This window comes from Mastigoproctus giganteus, chromosome 4, assembly GCF_048544385.1.
Source record: "Mastigoproctus giganteus isolate SK-2022 chromosome 4, ASM4854438v1, whole genome shotgun sequence".
NCBI lineage: Eukaryota > Metazoa > Arthropoda > Arachnida > Uropygi > Thelyphonidae > Mastigoproctus > Mastigoproctus giganteus.
In genome coordinates this window covers 110,321,278-110,345,444 of record NC_143578.1, presented here as the reverse complement: position 1 = coordinate 110,345,444, position 24,167 = coordinate 110,321,278, and the positions used below count along the sequence as shown (strand labels likewise).

At 35.4% G+C, this 24,167-nt stretch overlaps 1 protein-coding gene across 1 annotated transcript in view; it reads right to left on the bottom strand.

Moving 5' to 3' along the window:
• The window catches only part of unc-13 (protein unc13 homolog), a 1,321,962-nt gene that overhangs the window by 596,694 nt on the left and 701,101 nt on the right, over positions 1-24,167 (bottom strand). Inside the window, exons 19-21 of the mRNA XM_090372343.1 lie at positions 13,303-13,444; positions 7,359-7,400; positions 748-875 (exon numbers count right to left, since the gene is read on the bottom strand). Of these exons, the coding sequence (XP_090228469.1) occupies positions 748-875; positions 7,359-7,400; positions 13,303-13,444 (312 nt within the window). The remainder of the gene's footprint in view (positions 1-747; positions 876-7,358; positions 7,401-13,302; positions 13,445-24,167) is intronic.

Below are 24,167 nucleotides of genomic sequence, written 5' to 3'. Positions count from 1 at the left end.
CCAAAGGGAGGGGGGCCTCTGTGTATGCTAGGTGCAGAGACTGAAGAAATTAGGGGCCAACTCAGCATTCTGAAGGACATTTATGAGTTTCAAGAGTAGACATTTATTTATTTATAGTATTATATATTTCTTTATTAATAGTAGTATTATTTAGTATTTATATATTTATTCATGCTAGTCGAGAATGTACAAAGAAAAAGATCAAATAAAATGTGGGAGACAGTGATAATAGATATAGAAATATGCAGAATGGATAAGTATTTGGTCCAAACAAGGAATAAGTGGAGGGATAGGATTAAAAATGCAGATCCCGAGTAGGGTGGATAAGGCTGAGTAAGAGAAGAACTATGGTTCAACAATGACCTACAGCTCAAATCCATGAAGTTAAGCTTAGGAATATCTTCATGGATTTGTATAAGACATTAAAAATAAAAATCAGAAAACGGAATTATTTTATTAAAAACTATATAAACATTCATTGAAAAAAAAAATTTTAACTTTTTTAATTGTATAATTTGCAAGAACGGTGTGCATATTTTTTATCTGTCTTTCATCTTATTTCATTAATTAAAAGTTTTTTCTTTATTGAACTATAATAAAAATATTACAAATATAATGTGAGTTTTTAGTACTTTGTTTCATTCTGGCCTGTTTACCTCAGATTATTCACAATATAAAAATTTACAGACTGTCTAAAACTTCTGATTGAGATTTTGGAATTAAAATTGAATTTCCAATTCAAATTACCTAAATTATACCAGACATCCATCTCTCCACTTAATGTACGAACTTCGATGATGGTCTGGCCAAGAAAATCATCTGACTCTCTTGTCAGTTTCTGTCGGAGCTTAGACTTTAAATCATTATCTTCATCCCTAAAAGAAAATGATTTAAATAAAACTTTGAATTAATATATCTCCTAATATTATGCAGTTTCAATCCCCAAATCCACAAACTTTTCTCAGACAAAACCAAATTAGACTACTACTATTATGATCACACTATGTGTGCATGTGTATTTTTTCATGTTATTCTTATGAAAGAATAGCATGAAAGGCAAATTGCATATACAAATTAAACTTATACAAGATATAACATCATGAGGACAGGGTTCTTTTTGATTTTTGAGGTCCGGTGACAGACTGTTAATAGCAATTTATTTATAAGAAATTCAACTGCAGATTCAAGGGCTATCATGCAAAATAATGTGTATATTAAAATATATAAACAATTCGGAGAATATGTCAGTTTGGTGTACTGGTTTGTCCGAAGGTCTGCAGGTCTCTATTGTCTCATCAATCCCCAAAGCCTCATCCAAACACAAGAAAACTTGAACACAAACTCAGTAAATAGCTGGTATAAAGTCCCCGAAAACATGCATACAGTAACGATTTACAGTAAATCGATTTGCAGACTGAGTAATAATTATTTTTACCAAATTTATCCACTGAGTATGTATAATATTAATTTTAAATATTTTCATTAACAAATAATTAAAATTTTATTTAATAGAGATTAGTGAGAAAATGTCTACAAAATGAATGTATCTTTCTAGAGCAAAAAAGAGAGGAATAAAAAAAAACCATAGAAGAAAAATGAAAATGCCTGGATAGTATGTCGCATTGGTTATTTTTCATGCAAGCAGATGACGGGCAATGACCATCCATCATCAATGCTCATTGATGAAGAGCAAAAGACTGAAGGATTTGAAGATGTGTCAAAAGAAAATAAAGAAAAACAGGGAAAAAATAACAAAATAAAATGAAGAACAAGAGAGAGAGAGAGAGAGAGAGAGAGAGAGAGAGAGAGAGAGAGAGAGAGAGATTCACCAACTTCTGTAACAAACATCACTGAAGGTCAACACCAGGTATCAAATAAATTTTGTAACAGCGACTTCATAAAACTTTCAGAAGATAAAGATGTAATTAGTTGTGATGATTCAGCCACATGGCCAAAAATAATCAATGATTATTTGAGAGTTAAGTTTATAAATCTAGATCCCAAATAGGTAACTGAAGTAATTTTAACATGTAACTCAGTTGATAACAGAAAATTTAACTAGTTATAAAGTAACTTTAAAAAATGGAGAAGTAATTAATCGTAGTTGGTTTATGTATTCATTATGCACTCACTCTATGTATTGCTTTTGTAGTTTATTTCACAAATCAAATACACCAAATAAATTTGTAATTAGTTACAATAATTGGAGGAAAATTATTATTTTGCATACAGATCATGAAGTATGAAAAATACGTATAAATTGTTTTTGTCAGTGGCAAGAATTATACATAAGACTAAATGCAGGTCAAATTATAGCTAAGTCAACACAAAAATTATTAAATGAGGAAAAAAAAAAAGAATCTGAAAATGTTATAAAAAACAATTGTTTCAGTAATATTATTTTTATGTAGTAGAAATTTGCCACTAAGAGGGTCTAATGAAGACTTTGATTCAAATGGAAATGGAAAGTTTTTGAGCTTGATAGAATTATTATCAAATTATGTGTTTCTGTCAGAATATCTAAAAGCTATTAAAAATAAAAATACAAGAATTAATCATCACCTGTCAAACAAGTCTCAAAATAAATTATTAAGTGAACTCAAGTGATGAAGTTTAAAAAAAAATTTTAAATGAAGCAAAAAAAGCTAAATACTATGGCATTTAAATGGATTGTATGCCAGAGATTTCACATAAGGAACAAACCTTAGTTATACTATATTATGTGGGCACTGACAAGAATAAAAATGAATTCAAAATAAGAGAACATTTCATTGGATTTTTTGAAGCAACTGATCACAGTGGAGAAGACATAACGAATTTGTTATTAAAATTATATTAGGAAAATTTCGTTTTGACATAAAAAAATTGCAGAAGTCAGTGTTGTGATAATGGCACAAACATGAAAGGCCAATATAAAGGGGTTCAAGCCAGAATTTCAAGTATTATGCCAAGCACTGTGCATATCCCATGTGCTGCACATTCATTAAATCTTATTGTTTGTCATGTGGCTTCAAATAAGTTAGAATTAAATTTTTTTTGGAATAATACACTGATTGTACACAATATTTGCCTCCTCAATTATTCATTAAAATATTTTGTGTAAGCAATTAAAAACTACTTTAAAACCTCTTATTGTTACAAGATGGGAAGCAATAATTGAATCAGTGACGGCTGTTAGATTTCAATTAAGAGAATTATTGGATGCCTCAGAAGAACATAGTCACTGATAATGTTGTTGCTTCAGAGGCAAAGCACTTTGCTGAAACAAATTCAAAAATTACCTGTCATTATATTCATTATTGTATAGTATGATTTAGTGAGTGAAGTCAGTAAAATAAGCAAATATATGCAGTTCCCCGAATGGACTATAGTTTGTGCAGAATTGTTAATAAAAGCTCAAAATGAAAGATGAGTTTAGAGATTAGTTGTGATCCTGGCGTATGCGAATCTCCATGCTATAAAATTCCTCCGCAATACCCGCGTTTCACTTTCCTGTGATCATGACCCTAGTCGAAAAGCCCTGTCCACTTCAGGGAAGTACAAAATTCTCCATTTTCTTAATGTTTCATTATTAGTTTTTTAAAGTATTAAGAGTATGGATTCACTATTTATTTATTTGGTCTCAAATCATTTAAATTGTTTGTAAAATATGGATGTATTGTATTCTCTCGCTCAAAGATTGGATGTATTTTGGGTTTTTTTTTTGGTAGTTGTTGGCGCATAGGCTTCTGTGGCCATAATGCACCTCCCAAGGTTTTTGCAGTACTTTGATCCAAGCCCCAGGCGGGAATCGAACCCAGGATGTATTTTGGGGTATGGGGGTTTCCGAATCCGAAGTGTATTGGATCGCTGATCTTGTCTGTAAGGGACTGGAATACATGTAATCTATTTGTATAATTATTCAACTATGGAGAGTATCAGCACTGTTCTACAAGACATCACTGATGTAAATCTTCCATTTCTAAACTAATATACACCAATGAGTCAAAACATTATGATCACCTACCTAATATGATGTTCGTCCTCCACATGCATCCAAAACAGCTTGTGCCTGGTGAGGCATGGACGTCACAAGATTTCTAAATGTGTCATTTGGTGTCTGGTACCAACACGTAACCAGCAGATCCTTTAATTCCTATAAGGTCCGTGGTTGAGACGCTGCAGATTGGAGTTGCTGTTCCAACACAAACCATAGATGCTCGACGGGATCGATGTCTGGGGAATTTGGAGGCCAGGCCAATACCTGGAGGTCTTCTTCATGTTCCATGAACCAGTCTCGAACAATCTGGGTGGTGTGGCATGGCGCATTATCCTAATGAAAGACGGCAACGCCAGAGGGGGAAGACAGTTGCCACAAAAGGGGTGTACCTGGTCAGCAATGAAGTTTAGGTAGGTGGTAGACAGAGTGCCCGGAACATGGATGACTGGACCCAGGGTATCCCAGCTGAATATCACTAAAAGCATGACACCGCTGCCACTGGCTTGTTTTTGTCCCATGCTGCATCCAGGCACCATCACTTGCCCGGGTAAACGACGTACATGTACCTGGCTGTCCACATGGTGCAACAGGAAACGCGATTCATCAGACCAAACAACACTCAGGGTCCAGTTTTAATGCTCGATATGCCCATTGTAGGTGCTGGCACGGTGAAGTGGCCTGCACCTGCACAGCCCCATTTTAAGCAGGGTTCGATGTACTGGAGAAGTTGTGACACATTATTCCCATCACCAGCATTCCAATTACCAGCGAGTTGTACCACAGTTGCCCTTCTGTTGCCATGTACTATCTGGGAGAGCCTTCGCTCACCTTGAGCATCGATGAGCCGCAGCTGTCCAACACCTTACCGGCAATTCGTGAGTTCCCCCCCTCCTCGAACCACTTTTCAGTAGGTACTAACCATGGCTGACCGTAAGCATCCCACCAGCCATGCTGTTTCAGATAAGCTCTGACCCAGTCATTTGGCCATTACAGTTTGGCCTTTGTCAAACTCGCTTATGTACACTGCCTTTCCCATTTGAAGAACAAGGGTAACACTAATTAACGGAGCTCAGTATCAGGTGTTTTTTAAACCATGTCCTGAGCTGCGCACACACGTAGTTCATCTGCTGTTGCTTTGATTTGAATAACGACTCGCTGGTCATAATGTTTTGGCTTATTGGTGTATATATATATATATGAAGACCTATTCCAATCTACTCTCCACTTTGTTACAGATAGGATTCTTACATTGTTGTTATGTGTCTGATGCATGCCATTTGAAAAGGTGTTGTCGCATATCTGATATGGCATAACAGTAGTAGTTGTTGCATGGCACAGCAGTAATAGATATTGCATGGCATAGTAGCAGAAAAATTAGTAAAAAGAGTTAAAAAGAGTGGAAATTTGCTCGAACAGAAAAGTGTGAATTTTCATTAATTTTGTTTCAAGAGAAGAAATATGAACAAGTAATTTTGATCTTTTAACGTGTGGTCTCGCTTGTTTTGTCCCCTTGACTCTGTTTGTTTTCTGATATAAGCTTAAATATTGTAAGTCCATTTTTTTATACATATTTCTAAATGTGGTTTTACAGAGGGGAGCAGAAAACACATGAAAGTTGCGCAAGATAAAATTCTCCCATGACACCATTATAAGCAAGTAAACATGTCAGTGATGTCTCCTGCAGTTGTAGCATTGTAATACTGTTCTAATTCTTACATTTAAATATTGATCATTTCTTTACTTTCTCATTCATGCATGCTAAACAAACATATTGCAATACAACAGAGTGCAGTGACATTGGGCGGTGTAAGTTTTTATTCAAAAAAGGAACATGTATCACTACTTACAACTTAAAACATCATTAACTCAAAGTTTCAAATAACACAAATTGAGAAAATTGCTATTCATAACAAACTTTTTAAGCATATAAGAACTGGTTTATTCAAAAAACAGATCATCACAAGGAAGCAATAAAAGTCCCATTTGACTGTAAATTAACCATTCGTCTGGGATGCTACTTTGCAATTGTTAACAATTCTAATACTACTACTAATAATAATACTAAAGAACTTTGGTGAAGTGCACTATATCACACAGCTTTGCAACTCCAGATTGTGAGAGATACTGTGAATAAGTTCAAGCATCTGCTGACTAGCCAATTTTAACTAGACAAACATTGTTAGAAGATTTTTTCATACAGTAAACCCTCGATTTAACGACCCCGATAAAACAGATTTCGGATTTAACGGACCAAACAAGTCAAATAATAATACAATAATGTACATATTAATCTCGACCATATTATATTTTTTAGTTTATACAAAACTTCAGTGTTATTATTAATTAAAAATTAATTTGGCAAGTCCCATTATTATTAATTAAAAATTAATAATTAATTATTTCCATTATTGTTTTGATAATTACCTAATTTTATTTTTATAATCAAATTCAGGAAATTGTTTTTAATTCTTTCTGAAAACGTATTCAAATAGCTGTTTTCCCAGATTACAGATAAGAGAAGGTGGTGACTTGCAAGCTGAACGTGACTCGGAACACTAAACTGCAGGTCTACCAAATCACTTTGTTTCGGTCTCAGTCTGCCTCAAGCTATCGTGCAGTCAGGTTGTATACAGAGTGTTTCTGTGATTTCTGCATTGGGACTTTATTTATTAAATAATTTTGCAATCCTTACAATTTAAAATAACATCAAGTGATAGAGGAGTTAAAAGAAAGCGTGTGAACTTAAATGTGGCACAGAAATTAGAGCTAATTGAGAAATTAGAACAAGGCGTCTCAGTAGCAAGTGTTTGCGAAATTTACAGCGTAAAAAAAACTGTTCTGATATGTGTAAATCAAAGGCCAAATTGCAACAGTTTTCTTTAAAATACAGTGTTGATAGCTCTAAATGTGGTTTTACAGAGGGAGCAGAAAACACATGAAAGTTGCGCAAGATAAAAACTTATTATATTACATATTCTTTATTATAATTTAATAATTTTTACACAATATACAGTACAGTATACTGTATATTGTATTAAAGCTTTTTTTTTTACATTAAGAACAATAAAAAATGCCTCCCCCTCAGGTTCCATTCAATTTAACGGACTTTCGGCATTAATGGACATCCCTTCTCCCTTATTAGTCTGTTAAATCGAAGGTTTACTATATAGTAGTTATAAAGGCAAACACAATGTCAAAACTGAATAATGAAAAAAAAAAGGTAAAAAGAGAATTACACTGACCATAACGAGAATACAATATGCCTAAGCAAAAAAAAAATTCAACCGGTCAGGCATGAAAATTGTTTCTATTAATTTGCAAATTAAAAACTATAGAAATTACCAAAGCAACAGCAATCAAACGAAAAAATTATACTTACCACACTCGAACTTTAATGCGGTCTGAGGAATTATGGCACTCACTATAAATAATAACAGTAAACTGTGATAACAATATCTGAACAGTTTTAACATTATAGCTTTTTTTTTTTCCCCTCTCCAAACAACCACTTCAAAGATATATATATATATATATATATATATATATATCAACCAGCATAAAAAGGCATTATATAGACTAAAAATAAACCCTATATTATATATAGCTGGACCAGTTTTTAATGATAAAATTTGACTAGGCATGTAAGACTCAGTCAAATGGGTAAAAGAAGTGAAATGTATATTGTGTGTAGTCGGAAAATCAGCACAATCAAGTGAAATATTGTCATAGGACTTGAATACAGGAGGGTCATCAGTCCTCAGTAGTAAAGAATATGTAAGATGACTGTGTCCAATGAGGAGCTGAGCAACAAAAACTTCCTCTTTATAATTTCTGCAGATTAGACTTCCGTGTTTTTTACTGCATGGCTTCTTCTTCATATGATAAACTTGTTAGTGGGATGTCCACGCCACGAGACTTGCTACTGGTAGTTTAGAGCATCAAGTTTTATTTCCTGCAGTCAGTATAAAGGATGGACAAATTTTATCAGTGGGGATTGCTGATTTGGCTGCAGTAACAGCCAAATCATTTCCCCTAAATGCAAAGTGTACAGGGATCCAATAGCAGCAGAAATTAAATTCAAGTTAATAAAGAGTATAGGTCATCTGCTAAACAAGGATAGCACTGAGTAAATTGAATATCATACCATTGACAAAGCTTATAAAGCACTAAAATCCTCTGAACACATTAGCAGTATTAAGAAGTTCTTATTATACAAGCTAATTTTTTGGCATGTGGCTGTACAGATGAGGCTGTACTTGCCTCATTCTTGGAATCTACTTGGATATAATATTGTCTTCAAAGATAGCAGCAGATCTCACAGATAATTCTGACTTCAAATGATTTGTATAAATTGGCAAGAAGTCAGTGTTCAGATGTGCTGAATACAGTTGCAGATAGAACAAAGGCAGATCATCAGCCTTTCTCCAATTCTTAGGGGAAGTCATATGTTGATATGTGAACATTTCAGGATGAAAGTGATTGCCTTGGTGAAAGGAGAACCTTGTCTTCCATAATATTTAAATCCACTTGTAGCTCTTAGATGAGAATATCGAATGGGTGGTTGGCAGTCTGACACGTATTAGCCTAGGCTAATATGATGCAAGAAAGCAAACTTATATCGAATCAGCCAACCAAAAAAAATCCCATTTTACCCATCCATTCTCTCCAAAAGTTTGTCCAGTACTTCCTTGAACTTATTTAGACTATCAACTTCCACAAGAACAGATTGAAGTCTGTTCCAGAAATCAATGAACCACTGGCTAAAGGCAAATTTCTGCACATATATTCTACAACTCTTTTCCAGCAGTTTGAATTTATGCCCCCTCAGGTTCATAATCTGAGCAAAAGGAAGAATTCCATCAGCATTGAGCCTGCTCAACCATTCAAAGCCTTATACACCTCAATCAGATCACCTTACAGGTGCCTAGTCTCCAGACACTGCTATTTGCAGAACTTAAGCCTTTCTTCATAAGAGCACACCTTCATTCCCCTCACCAATCTTGCTGCTCTTCTCTTCTCTGTACTCGTTCCAGCAGCTTTACATCCTTTCTAAAATGAGGCCTCCAGACCTGTATGCAGTACTCAAGGTGGGGCCTGACCACTGCCTTATACAATGGGACAATCACCTCCTTATCCCTGCTAGCAAAATTCCTGAATATCATTGACAAGACCCCATCAGCTGCTCTGACAGCCTGTCTGCACTTCTCAGAAAACTTCGTATCTGACTGCACAATTACTACCAGGCCTTTTTCATTCTCTCCTATCCTTAGTGTAGTACCACACAGTTGGTATGTTACTCTGGGATTACTGCTACCAATATGCAGTACTTTGCATTTGTCAATATTAAACTTCAGTTTCCACCAATCAGCCCATCTGTCCAACTTTTCTATATCCATTCACAATAGCTTACTGTCATTAACAATCCTGCCAACCTTCATATCATCTGCAACCTTGGACATTTAGCCTGATATATCTTATTGATAAAGAGAGAAAACCACAATGAGGTCAATACCGAACCGTGGGGGACTGCGTAATAACATTAGCCCACGAAGAGCAGTGTCCACTGATTACCACTCTGTCTTCTCCCACTCCACTATCCATTTATCCATAGCAGCAACTTGCCCTTAATGCCACACTGATCCAATTTGTATAGTGGTCTTCCAGGAGAGCTGTGAAGCAATGTGCACAGATTAGCGTATGTGCTGTGGCTCGGGGGAGAAATGAAGGGGGGCTATTCTCCAATGCATCACAGTCTCAAAAAATGTGCGAAATGGGAAATGTTTGAGAACATTTCTGGAACAGGACATGATCTAGTCAAGGAGGATGCCACTGTTTGTGCTAGGTGCCTAGAGTTTAAAGAAATTAGCCATGAACTCAGTGTTCTGATGGGTGTCTATCAGAGTTTGACGTGTAGGGTAGATGCTTTCAAAGAAATTAATATGAGGGACATTAAGCTTATAGCTGCCCAACTCAACAGCACAGCTCACTCCTGGGCATCAGGCAATACAGTGGCAATTTCCAAGGCAGAATGTGCTGGTCCCACAGGAACTAGTTATTGTTCTCACAACATGAGAAATGTTTTGAGAAATCTAAATCAAGTTCAAAACCAAACTGTGGAGCCTATCATAGTGCAGAAGTGAAGTCATATGATTTCTCAATAAATCAGTTGTCAGTTCATGTATATTCTTGTCTAGTTTAGCACTTAGTAGTTTTTGCTAACCTAAGTGTAACTTCTAGTTAACGAAAGGATGTCACGTGCAAAAATATGCTTTGTCACTAATGTACAGCAACTAGTATTCCACTGAAATCCTCTTTTATTGCATCTCCAGCTGAGGGGACAAAACTGGGTGTTTACAGTAATTATTCAGTGACAAGCCCTATTGTTTACAAAAATTACTAGGCAACTGAATACAGAATATATCAAAGTGAACATACCAGCAATTTTTAACTATTTTACTCTCTTAAAAATATGGATTTACTGTAAATATGAGTCTCAGAAATCTTTGTGTTGTGAGTTTGTGCTGGAGCAATGAGGTGGTTTTTTGTGTAACTACCTTTAATTTTTATTTCACACCATCCAATCATGGATAAATTTTTAGTAAGAGGAAGAAAGAGAAAATTAGATTCAACCGAGAAAACAAAACATCCTCAGAACAGATGCAAAAGTGAGTTGAGAACACCTCATCATGACAGATCAAGTGGTGAGTGCAATCGTGGCCATTCTCCAAACCTGTCTATGAGCAAATCAGCTCCAGATAAGGGAAAAAAAAACCAAAAAAAAAAAAAAACCAACATTATCAAAATGAATACTGTTGTATTATTCTGGTGATGAGCAGAATCAAATCCCTCTGTGTTTATGTGAATAGAAACTCAGCAATAACTGTATCAAACTCCCTCTGTTGATGAGACATTTTGAAAGAAATCATCGAGACTTGAATGGTAAGCCCATTTCTTATTTTGAAGAGAAAATATATTACAAAAAAAAAAAAAAAAAAAAATATTAGAAGCCTCACTGAAAGTGGTGAGCTATTGCATTGCTTGTCAAAGAGAGAGGCCCACACTATTAGTGAAAATTTGATAATGCCACGTGCTATTGACCTGTGCGAGACAATATTTGGACCTAACGAATCAGAAAAAAATAAACAGGTGACGCTTTCTAATGCCACTGTAAAAAGAAGAATTTTACTTTGCTCAGCTGATTTTCTCAATGAACACGGTCACTGACTTAAGTTGTCACCTTATTTTACCTTGTAAATCGATGAGAACCCTGATGTCAGTAGCTTTGTTGTGCTGTTAGTTTTTTCCGATGCCGGTTCAATGGTGAGCTATGCAAAGGCATTCTATCTGTGACGATTTGAAAAGAACTACAACAGGGGCTGATATTTTTGAAAAATTTTACAGCTTTGTGTTCATAAACTTGACTGGAAGAAGTTGTTGTTATTTGGTTTTTAGGAGCATTAGCAACTAAGGCCATATTGCTCCAGGAATATGCAGTGGTCATTCCCTGACCTTTCCGCATCCTCCATATTTGGTGGTCACGGCCTCGAACCCCGGTCTAATCAAGAAGCGTGTGCTATGCACTGCTGCTCCTGCCCACCTGGCTACAGAAGCGCCACTGGAAGAAGTGTACTGATGTCTGTACTGACGGTGCTTAGACTATGCAGGGTCCCATTTCAGGTGTTTTTAAGAGAATCAAGGAAGTGGCACATCTTTCCAGTTCAAGTAATCACTGTATACTCAACATCAAAAATCCAGCTGCGAAAAACATTCCTACAAAACTGAAAGATATTTTTAAGACACACTAATATAATGTTAAAATCTAGTAACTTAAATACAAGGCTTTTCTGGCAGATTTGCGATGAAATTGGCAGCAATTTCATCGCATGATGAAATTGCTGCAATACGACTGCCTGAGTTGAAGTAAAGTGCTGATGGTTTGGTTTGGTTTTTATGGTGCATGGGCAACTAAGGCTATAATGTGCCAAGAAAGTGGTGATGAGATTCTCTGAATTACGGTCTGAAATTGTGATGTTACTTATTGATTGTAAAGCTGAAGCCTCAGGTAATTTGAGATAAATTCATAAAATCCTGCAGAGATTCATTGACTTTATGTCTAGTGATTATAATTCACAATGGGGTTGAATACCTTGCTGATATATCTGACAAACTGAATGCACTGAATCTATCACTTCAAGCTAAAAACATAACACTTTTCATGGTTCATAATAGAATCTCTGCATTCAAAGATACCATTATTCTCTGTAGAAAGAGAGCTGAAGAAGGACAATACGATAGCTTTATTATACATCTTGTTGAAAAAAATATCTCAATTGTCATGCAGTATGATCACACCACCTTCCAACATCTGAGGCCACTTCTGACGAATTTTCGGGCTTAATTTCTGAAAAAGAAATGTTGGATTGTGGTCTCCAGTTACTAATTTTCCAAGTGGCACATGCTCGGTGGTAATAATGTCCACATAATTGTTGACCACAATGCCCATTTTTTTTCACCTTTGATTGTTGCTGTGACATTTAGAGAGGGTGGTGAAGATGGATGTTTTCACTGAGCTGACTGTAATTTTAGCTCAGGCTCAAAGTCACATGTCACCAATGGCACAATGCATTTTAATAAATCTTAACATTCTAATTGGTAATGTAAAATTGGTAATTGGCAAAGAATGTAAAAACTGCATAGCAGTGTTTACATTCTTTGATTGTGGTACATCTGACAGCAAATTTGGATCCATTGGGCCAAAAAATGATTTCAGTATTCCAGATTTGTTGGCTATTTCTTCACAGGCCATACCATCTCTCTGTCTTTCTCAAAAATAGGTAGCAACAACTGTTGATGTGTTGCCATAGATGTTCTCTATCTACCTCAACATTGCTTGTCTTTAACACTAGTATGACTTTGGTGAAACCTTTGAAACTGATGTGAAATTGTGCTTCGATCTATTGCTAACTCATCAACACTTCCCACAACCATTCATAAATTTATGTTGGAGTTCAACCATGTAAAGTTTCATTTTGATAAAAAATCTGATCTGATCTGATCAATTTTTTAAAGTAATCCAATCTATTTTTAAAAGCTGTTATACAAACAGTCAATGCTTGAATCTGTTTCAAGCATACTAATGTTGAAGTTAAACTTCAAATTATTATTCTCATAAATGTCAGTCACACAGGCATATGGAGTAAAGAGCATGTGTGCAGTGCGTATTCCTTTTGGGATAACCCTTGCAATTGCAATATAATTACAATAATTAGCTTGAATATATTTTTTCGTGAAATGATTTTTAGAAAGATCATCGAAATACTTACAAATAGAACTTTTCATTCCACACAGGATTTAAATCTTGAGGCATTGTGCGTGTGCGTTTTTTTGTTTTTCCTACTTGAACTGTAACATATGGATCACTAGTCCCACTCTTATCTTTTGCTATCAGTCCTTGAGCACAGATAACTGTTACAAAAAGTACATAATATTAATTCTGAAGTTTAAAATATAATTAACATAAAAGAAGCTGACCGATACATTATTTTTACACACACGATAGAAATTAATTTCATATTTTAAAAAATTTTATACTGATTAAATGATTAACGGTTAGTAAAGCATCATTCTTTCTCTCTCTCCATTTTATTACAAGTGAGTGTCATTTTCAAATTCTGGAATTAAAAATAGCAATTAAAAAAAATGCATGTGTTTATTATACATAAATGCATATTCCATTAAGGTTGTGTTTTTCCAGGATTGTATGTTATATTAAAAAAAGATTTCAGTGTGTTTAAAAAAAGGAAGATTTTAAAGTATCTGACATTCTGAAAGAGTGTTTTTTAAACAGTAACACAATAAGAGAGAGGGAAATTTAAGCTTACTTTTTAAACTGAGAAAAATATTGTTAGCAAGTCCAATATACTAACCAATACCAATCAGCTACTTGATAGAATCCTGCTCAGAAATTCAAAAAGAGTTTGCAATGAAAATATTGTAAAGAGTTCACATTGTTTCATTCTCAAATAATACTTAGTGTGATTATACATAGTACAAAAAAAAAAAAAAAAAAAAAAACATTCAACAAAGTTTATAATATGAATTTTGACTTTTTTTATGAACTCTTCAATTAAATTAATGTTAAATTAATGGAAGGTGATTGGAAGTCACAGAAGGATCTCACATTTTCAGATAGTTCTGCAGACTTAAAATCCTCCATAATATAATTCACCACCTGGTGAATTGTGTTATGAAGAATTTTAAGTGACTTTGCTTAAGACTTCAATAGATTAATTTTTATTTTTGCTTAATTTATTCAATATAATTTAAATTTAATTTCTGTAATTTTATATATTTAATTTTGATAATTTTGTTAAGAAATTGTGTAATATTTCAAAACTTTAATTTTTACCTTGTAAAACTAATTCTTCTAATTCTTTAAATTAATTATCTTATTAAGTTTAATTCTTATCTTAATAATGGCAGCTACAAGACTCAATTCAAACACACTGTCAAGAGATGTGTTTATACTCTGGGATGACCACATGAATTGATTAGGGAATACCCTAATCAATTCATGTGTGATTATAAGTACACTGCTTGTACAGCCTATGGCTTTTTTTTTTTTTTTTTTTTGTTAGTTGTTGGCGCATCAGCTTCTATGGCCATATTGCACCGCCCAAAGTTTTTGCATTTTACTGTGATCCAAGCCCGAGGCAGGAATCGAACCCGCGACCTTTGGGTTGCCAGGCAGGCACTTTACCTACCTGGCTAGCCCGGTCGGCTCAGCCTGTGGCATGTATTCTAATGTCAGTTAAGCAGACAATCCTAACTGAAATAATAATTCCTTTCTTTGTTGCTGATGCAAGGAGTGTACTGATCTTAAAATTAATATTGGTGCATTACTAATTGAAATTGAGTCAGTGAGGAAACTAGTAGTATATGCCCTAGACACTAATAAAACTGAGGATTTGTCAGGGACCCAAATTTTGTCTCTATTTGAACTGGTAACATTACCTCATCTACCATGTGATGCTCCCCAAATCTGGCCCTTAGAATAGAATATAAATAGAATAGAATAGTCAAATGAATACTGCAGTGGATCAGGAGGATTTAGTTTTATTGTAAAGATTCCACTGCAAAGGAAATGAGAAAATGTTTTCTAGGTAGACTAAAACATAAATTTACCAACAAATTGTTAGTTTCAATGGGAATTTGGGGATAGAGAGAGCATTATTATTCAGTAAGCATTGATGATATTTAGCAAAAACTGACAATTTGTTTGATAAAACACAGGAGCATGCTGAAAAATTCTGCAAGTTATATCACAATTTTTGGCCCAGGAATAACAGCAGAGAGTATAGGTGGAAAACCTTTTGAAACAACTCAAAACTTGAAGGACAAGAACATCGTATGGCTATATATTTTGGGAGGAAATAAATAAATAAACTTTCTGTTTATACTCTGGGATGACAACATGCCCATAGGAGCTCACAACACAGGGAATTCAAGAAAAATCATATTCATTTCTCAGAGTTAGTAGCATATTTCTCTGTCCTAGATGGTAGAAAGGATGTATTTTCTAGAGATGTTCTTTTTGTTGGATTTGGGCACATCACTGACTTAAACCATATTGCAACATTGCTTATAAACATGTCTGTTAGTGGAGTGATTTGCATATGCTGTGTGGTGACGTCTGTGTGGAAATTGTGAATAATACTGCCAGCATGAGATGGCTAAGTACAGCCCTGATTAAAGATGCCTTTAGAAATTCTCTATTCTATACTGGGACTCTAATCTAAACCTCACCAAATGAGTAAAAGTAGCAAAATCACTATACTGTCATGGTAGACTTGTAAAATACATCTAAATAAAAAGATGGTGCATGGATTTTTGACAATATCATTGAGGATTTCAGAAACCAGGGAAAACATTATTTGGGGGAACAATGGTAATGTTGTGATGCACTTTTCAACTGAGATATGCCACCCATATAGAGTTCTTGTTTTTGCCTTTCTGGCTAATAGCCAGAAAGGCTGATATTGACAAGATTAGTAGTAATAGTAGAAAATGTTGCAAGGAAGCAAGGATATATCATCAGCAAAAAAAACACAAACTTTTCCTTATCACCCATCTGCCTTCTAACGATATATCTCCTTCTCCTTAAATTTAAATTTCAAACTGTGCACTTCAACAACAAAACAAAATAGAAGTTTGTTCCAATGATCAATTACTCTCTGGTTGAAAGGAAATTTTCACATGTCTGTTGTACAACAGCAATTTCTCAGTTTAAATTTATGCCTCCTTACATGTGTTTTCTGGGAGAGCATAAGGAAGCCATCAGCATTTACTTCACTCAATCCATTCAAATTCTATCCATTCAATTCTCTCTCTCAACATGTGCAGATTTCCAAATCTTGCACTTTACAGAACTGAAGTCTTTATTGGTAAGAATGCACTTTTGAGACTGTGAGTAATAGTCTTGCCCTTCTCTGCACCCATTCCAATAGATTATATTCATCTAAAATCAGGCTAGGAGACCTGTATGCAGTATTTGAGATGCAGCAAAGCCATTGCCTTATATAATGGGACACTCTCCTCATTGTACCTGATAGCAGGTACAATGAGGTGAGTATTGAAAAACTCATGAAAAGCATTAAAAGTCTGCAATGCACATATCAATTACAATTCTGTAATTGGTATGTTATTCTGTATTTACTGATGCTCCATATTCAATAACTTGCATTTATCAAATTTAAACCTCAACTATCACTTTCCAGTCAAATTTTTATAGGTGTTGTTCCAGTAGTACACCTTGATTCATGTATTAATCATCCTACCAATTTTTGTATCATCCGATAACTTAGACATGATATGTCTTTTTTTATCATGCTAATTCTGTCAATATAAGTCAGAATTAGCATTAGTAAAGGCACATGATGCAAGAAAGCAAGCTGATATAGCATCAGCTAAAAAAAAAAAAAAAAAACCTTCTCATTCACCCATCCACTTGCTCCAAATGTTTGTCTAGTTCTGTCTTGAATCTATTTAAGCTATCAATTTCTATGACAGATGGAAGTTTGTTCCAGCAATCAACCACCCGCTGGCAAAAGGCAAACTTCCGCACATCTACCTACAACTGTCTTTCCTCAATTTGAATTTATGCCCTCTTGGGCGATTATTCTAAGCAAGAGGAAGAATCCCATCAGCATTAAGGAAAATGAATGAAAGTGGGTGAAACTCTTTCAATAGAGTGAAATGCTGCTTGTCAAGTAGCATTTCAATGTTGTCTCCAATCTGGGAAGGATAAACTCATAATAGATGACATCCATTAGTCACATAAAAAAGAGAGAGAGGAGATGGTGAATGCAATTCATGAACTGTACATGGATGGTTGGCTCGATGTTATATCAAAGCAAGTGTTGTCAATACCAATCACTGTACATATTGCAACAGCTTCTGAGGAAGTTTGAGGAGGTATGTATTTATAAGGGACACACAGGGAATAATATTTAATGGGGGGGGGGAGCTAATTGAGATGTTAAATTTGTGTTTGGTAAGCAGATGCATATAGGATGACAATGCCCACGCCAGATGGAAGTTCGTTCCAGCATTCAACCACCCACTGGCTAAAGGCAAACTTCCGCACATCTATCCGTACAAATTGCAGCAGAATGTTATTACGGGTAAGTTGCTACAATGGATAAAAGGATGGTTGAGTGGGAGAAGACAGAGGGTGGTAATCAATGGGTGCTGCTTTTTTGTGGACTAATGTTATTAGTGGAGTCCCACAGGGTTCGGTGTTGGGTCCACTGTTGTTCTATATATTTATCAATGATATTGATGAAGGTATATCAGGCTTAGTTTGTGGATGATACTGAGAAGTGGCAACTGAAGTTTAAACTTGACAAATGCAAAGTACTGTATATGGGTAGAAGTAACCCCAGAGAAACGTACCAACTTAAGAATGTGGTACTACACTTAAGGTGGTAGAAAATGAAAAAGACTTGGGAGTAATTGTGAAGTCAGATATGAAGTTTTCTGAGCAATGCAGACAGGCTGCCAGGGCAGGTCATGGGGATTTGTCAATGATATATAGGAATTTTGCTAGCAGGGAAAAGGTGGTGATTTTCCCCTCTATATAAGGCAATGGTCAGGCCACGCCTTGAGTACTGCGTACAGGTCTGGAGGCCTCATTTTAGGAAGGATGTCGATTTGCTTGAGTGTGTACAGAGAAGGGCAAGGAGATTGGAGAGGGGAAGGAAAGGATCCTCTTACCAAGAGAGGCTTAAGTTCTGCAAATTGCAGTGGCTGGAGACTAGGCACCTGCACAGTGATCTGATTGAGGTGTTTAGGGCCTTGAATGGGTTGAGCACGCTGAATTCTGATGGAATTCTTCCACTCGTTCAGATTACAAACCTAAGGGGGCATAAATTAAAATTAAGGAAAGACAGATGATGTAGAATAGATGTGCAGAAATTTGCCTTTAGCCAGCGGGTGGTTAATTGCATGGAACAAACTTCCCTCTGTCGTTGCGGAAGTTGATAGGTTAAATAAATTTAAGGAGGAACTGGACAAAAATTTAGAGAGAATGGTTGTGTGCAATTTTTTTTTTTTTTTTTTTTTTGGCTGATGCTCCATAAGCTCATTGCATCACATGCCACTAATACTAATCAACTCATATATGTCATTTATGTTGCTGCAAAAGCCTCCAAGAGTTTCAATGTATGATATGATGCATTATTTAGTTTTACTAGAAGAGGATGATTCTACCTGCTTTTTAAGCTCTCAGACTGTTTATTGCAATTGAGATTAATTTTCTTTCTTGGAGAGGCTATATGTCTAGTGTACGTGTCATCTTTTGAATTATCTAGAATTGGTTCAGCTGTGTTAGCATTTGTCATCAAAATCCATGTTCATTAATGAATTATTGTTTGCCTTGTTAGATGGAACTGGTGTTTTCAATTTTATAGCATATGTCAAGATGTGTCGTGCGGTTGGCAGAACTGGAACTGAATACTGTTGGCTCTCTACTGCTTTATGTTCTTAGGGGACTGTTCTCAGGAAGACAAGAATTGTGTTGACCCGATCTGCAAAGCAAATGTTTGGGGTAACTGATCCTTCACTTTGCATTTCTGTTTGACTGATATATATTTGGGTTGCTGCTGCATATGTGTATTATTTGCCATTTTTGCCTCTCGGTAGGCAATTCTCACTTTACTCTGTACTTTGAAATTTTTTTCCTAGTTTCCAGAGCATCGGATTTAGAGTAGGCCTTTGCAGTTTGAGCACCACAGTTTGTTTAAATATATGCTTTGGAACAAAGTTTGGGCAGAAAAAATTTTGCCACTTGTAGCATTTGAATGGATTTTGGAGTCAAGTAACCAGCTTTAAGATCAGATGTTAAAGTAAGTGTACAGAATGCCAGGCTAATGTTACATGTGGGAATAAGCCATCTTTCCTGATCATGATACATTTAGCCTATATGACTTCTTCCTTTCACAGTTCCTACATCAATTCATCTTCCGTGACATTCATTAGTTTGCCTATGATGCATTCAGTAGATAGAGTAAATGTCGATGTGGGAACATGCTGTATGAATCAATTAAATTTTTGGATATGATGTACACGCACAGCAAGATATACCCAGCTCCTTGACATAATGTGGAAGAGTAAATGCAATGAGATTATACACTAGCTGATTTGGATGCCCCACCCCACAAAGAGTTAACAAAAGCTTCAGTTTGGTGGACTATCTAGTGGCCAGCCTGCAAACACAAGCTTAACCTCAAACTGTTAAGAATAATGATCATGTCATGATGCACATAACAATATTTAGTTTATCCTCTAACTTTTACTTGATTCTCTCTCTCTCAAACATTAATCACTTTTATTTTTGACAATAAATTGGATAGTGTCTAATTTCTTGTCAAATTGTCAACGTTTATCTCAATTATTAAGAAATTCATCTTAAGGAATTTCTTAAGCCACTATTTAACAGCTCAATATTATTAACATTTTAATTTTACATCTCCTCCACAGAATTTTCAGTAACTTATATTTAAATAAAAAATGAATGTTTATTAATTTTCAAGAAAAAATAATACACATTCTTTCTCCCATGAAAATCTGTATAGTATGACCAGGGTGGACTTTTACAAACCATGTACAAATTTTAACAGAGACAGTCTTATTTAAGATATTACAAAAAAAAAAAAAAAAAACGCACAGAAAAATATATTAAGTAATTCTGTAAAGACTGGTAAGAAAACATGTAAAGCGAAAAAAAAATGCAAAATAAATAATGAAATAAACAGAAAACAAAAAATTACAATCCTTGAACAGACAATGACACGTTCTAATAGTAAAATACAGAGGCTAAAGAGCTCAGCATAACTTTAAAACAACAGTTACCAGATAAATGATTAGTTAAAAGAAATAAAAAAGAATTTAAAGATTACAAATGGTTTCACTTTTATACTTTTTGCCTTAAAACTGCTGAAAAATATCAAGATTGTAAGTATTAAGTAAACAAAAAGAAAGAACTGGGAAAATCTATCGATCAAGACAATTCTATTTTGTTTAGGCATTAGAGAGGAAATTTAGTTCTACTTCAAATCTCAGGTGCTTTCCATGCTCAGACATAAGATTAATACACAATGACAAGGATTTAACTTACAAAAGGGAATTAAGAGGAGCAAAATTATAAATAGCAGTGGTAACAAGGTTCATCCCTGCCTCAGTATAAATTCAACCTTAACCAATTTTCTAATGCTTCCTTATACAAACTTTTTATCTACTCACATAATACTGCTCTGCATTCAATTAATTAATGAATCTTTGAACCACATGAAAGTACACATAACTTGCTGAGACAACCTTGTGTTAAAAGATAAATGAAGGAATTCAAATAAATATATGAATGAAAAAAGAATATATCATCTCCTGGGGCTCAATCACATTAGGAACATAAGGAGATGGAAACAATCATGGGACATCACATTTCAGTAACCTCTAAACATGCCAAAGGACAGAGTTCTAAAAATGAAAAATTAAGGAGAACTGGTAGAATGGACACTTTAGAAAAAAATACATCATTAAATTAAATAAACAAAGAATTAAAGAAATCTGAATGTTCCAAATTAACGAAGAGCAAAGAAGGTACTTACAAATATCAAAACTGTGGGGGTACAAACTTTCAGAAAAGAAAAATGCAGTTTACATTAGATTAAACAATTACATTAACATCAATAAAAAAAGAAATTTTTAACAACACTATCATGATATGTCTGGATATAGAAGGTGTGTTCATGAACATTACAGTGAGAGAAGTTATAAAAATAGTAAAAACTAGGATGAAGAGTTAAAATTATGCAAACAAATAAGTTACTGTCTAATTCAATGATAATTAAATTAATACCTGGCTTTGGAACCTGGGTGCTTCAAATTTGAAGGCAAAATTCATATACAGTCATTTGGATTAAGTATAAGAAATCTTCTCTCAACACTTATGGCAGACAGCTCTATGAAAGATTCAAAAGAGAGAACTACTGCTCTGGTGACTTTCAGAAACTAGATATGGATCAGATATGCTGATGTTATTTAGTATTGGGAGTGGCAAATAATACAAGCAAGCAAGCTTAGCATCAGCCACAAAAATCAAACTTTTCCCTATTGCCACAAACACTGAACTTGTATATTGTTACTTTATTCTAACCTTAACATGGAGAACTGTAAATCCCATAAACCAAGTCAGTATGTCTTAAAAGACTAGAGGACCAATCAATTCAGCCGGCACCCACCTTATATCAGGAATCTACACCATTCCGAGAAGCCATGGATGGTCAACAATTAAGTAATCACTCCCCAGCTCATTTAAGTAATCCCCCCCCCCCTTCCAGACAACCCTAATGATTGCACTGATGGAGTTTATTAGGAAGGAGGGTAATGGAGAGTCCAGAAAGATGGTTCTGGAATTTGAAAGGCATGGACAGATGTTGAGAAGTCTAATCAACACCTCATTGTGCAAAACCAAATCATTAAAACATAGCTTAAGGAGAAAGAAAAAATGATTACAGCATTAGTTCAGGCATATGATGCAAGAAAGCAAGCTTTTACAGCATCAGCCAAAAAAATAAAAAAAAAAAACCTTCCCATTTCACCCATTCAGTCACTCCAAATGTTTGTCTAGTTCAGCCTCAAATTTATTTAAGCTATCAACTTCCACAACAACAGATAGAAGTCTGTTCCAGCAATCAACTACATGCTGGCTAAATCCAAACTTCCGCACATCTATTCTACAACTGCCTTTCTTAAATTTGAATCTATGCTCCCTCAGGTTCTTAATCTGAGCAAGCGGAAGTATCCCGTCAGCATTGAGCCTGCTCAAACCATTCTAGGCCTTATACACCTCGATCAGATCACCTCACAGGAGCCTGGTCTCCAGATGCTGCAACTTGCAGAACTTAAGCCTTTTTTCGTAAGTGCACCACTTTTCTCCTCTCACCAATGTTGTTGCCCTTCTATGTACTCCATCCAGGGTGCTTCCATAGCCAGGTGGGCAGGAGCAGAAGTGCATAGCACATACTTCTTGATTAGACCGGGGTTCGAGCCCATGACCACCAAATATGGAGGATGTGGAAAGGTCAGGGAATGACCACCGCATATCCCCAGAGCAATATTGCCTTAGTTGCCAATGCTCCTAAAAACCAAATAACAAACAACTCGTTCCAGAAATACATCCTTCCTAAAATGAGGCCTCCAGACCTGTATGCAGTACTGAAGGTATGGCCTGACCATTGCCTTATATAAAGAGATAATCACCTCCTTGTCTCTGCTACTATATATCATTGACAAAACTCCATGACCTGCTCAGGCAACCAGTCTGTACTGCTCAGAAAACTTCATAACTGACTGCACAATTACCCCCAAGTCTCTTTAATTATTCACTACCCTGAGTGTAACAGTATCCATTTGGTACATTTCTCTGGGGTTACTGCTACTCTATGCAGTACTTTGCATTTGTCAATGTTAAACTTCAGTTGCCACTTCTCAGCCCATCTGCCTAACTTTTCTAGATCCTGTTGCAGTAGCATGCTGTCTTTACTGTCATTAACAACCCTGCTAACTTTTGTATCTTCTGAAAACTTGGACATTAAGTCTGATATACCTTCATTGATATCACTGATAAATACACAAAACAATAACAGGCCCAGCACCGAACCTTGGGGGACTTCACTAATAACAAAAATAATTAAATATGATTCTTATTGTAAGGTTCATAGGTATACGCATGTATGCTAACTTTAAAAACTCTTCATGGCACTAAATCAGGGGTTAATAAGCAGCGGCAGAGATACCTTCTCACCGAATATGTAATACAGAGTAAGTACAAAGCTTAAATACGAGTAAAGAACAAATACGTGTTAATAACATCAAGAAGATTATATTAACTTAAAAAATTATAATAATACGTCAAATTACAAATAATAATAAAAGATAGTTTTCTTCAGTTAGGTTTTCAGTGAGACTGTTATCAAGCCAGAATGATCTCAGATCAGTTGATGGCTGTGGAAACGTGTGGATCTAAGATGAGACATCTATACTTCTTGTCCTCTAAGATTTTATATATGTCGGCACCCAGGAGTTAAACTAGATAAAGCTTCAGGTAAGAGAGGAAACAATCTTTAAGATGTAGCCTCGAAGAGAGAGCAATAAGTTTGGGAGTGGAGCAGAGAGCTGGTTTGGGGATCAGCCAACACATGGTGTCCCAAACGTTGGGCACTGAGATTATCCCAGCGATCATTTTGATGGTACAGATTAGTCTTCTTTCATGGATTAAGGCTGAAAATCTAGTTAAATTCAGTGCTTTGGCTATTGGTGTTGTGTGCTGCTGTGGTGGGAGATGACACTTCCGGGTAGACCACTTCAGGAGCCAGTATTCTGCGGCATTTTTGGAAGGTTTAATAGTTATGTTTGCTGCTGAGCACCACAACTATACTCCATACAGCATTCCTTCGAAAATCGTCGTTCTGATATACATTTTATTCAAATTTCTGTTCTGAATAAGTAGCCAGTGCGGCTTGGAAATCCACCATTTCCTATTGAACTTGGCACGGAGCTCTTCTATATGAATATGGAATTTTAGTATTCGGTCAAATATCACACCCAGATCTCTTTTTGATGCGGGGGA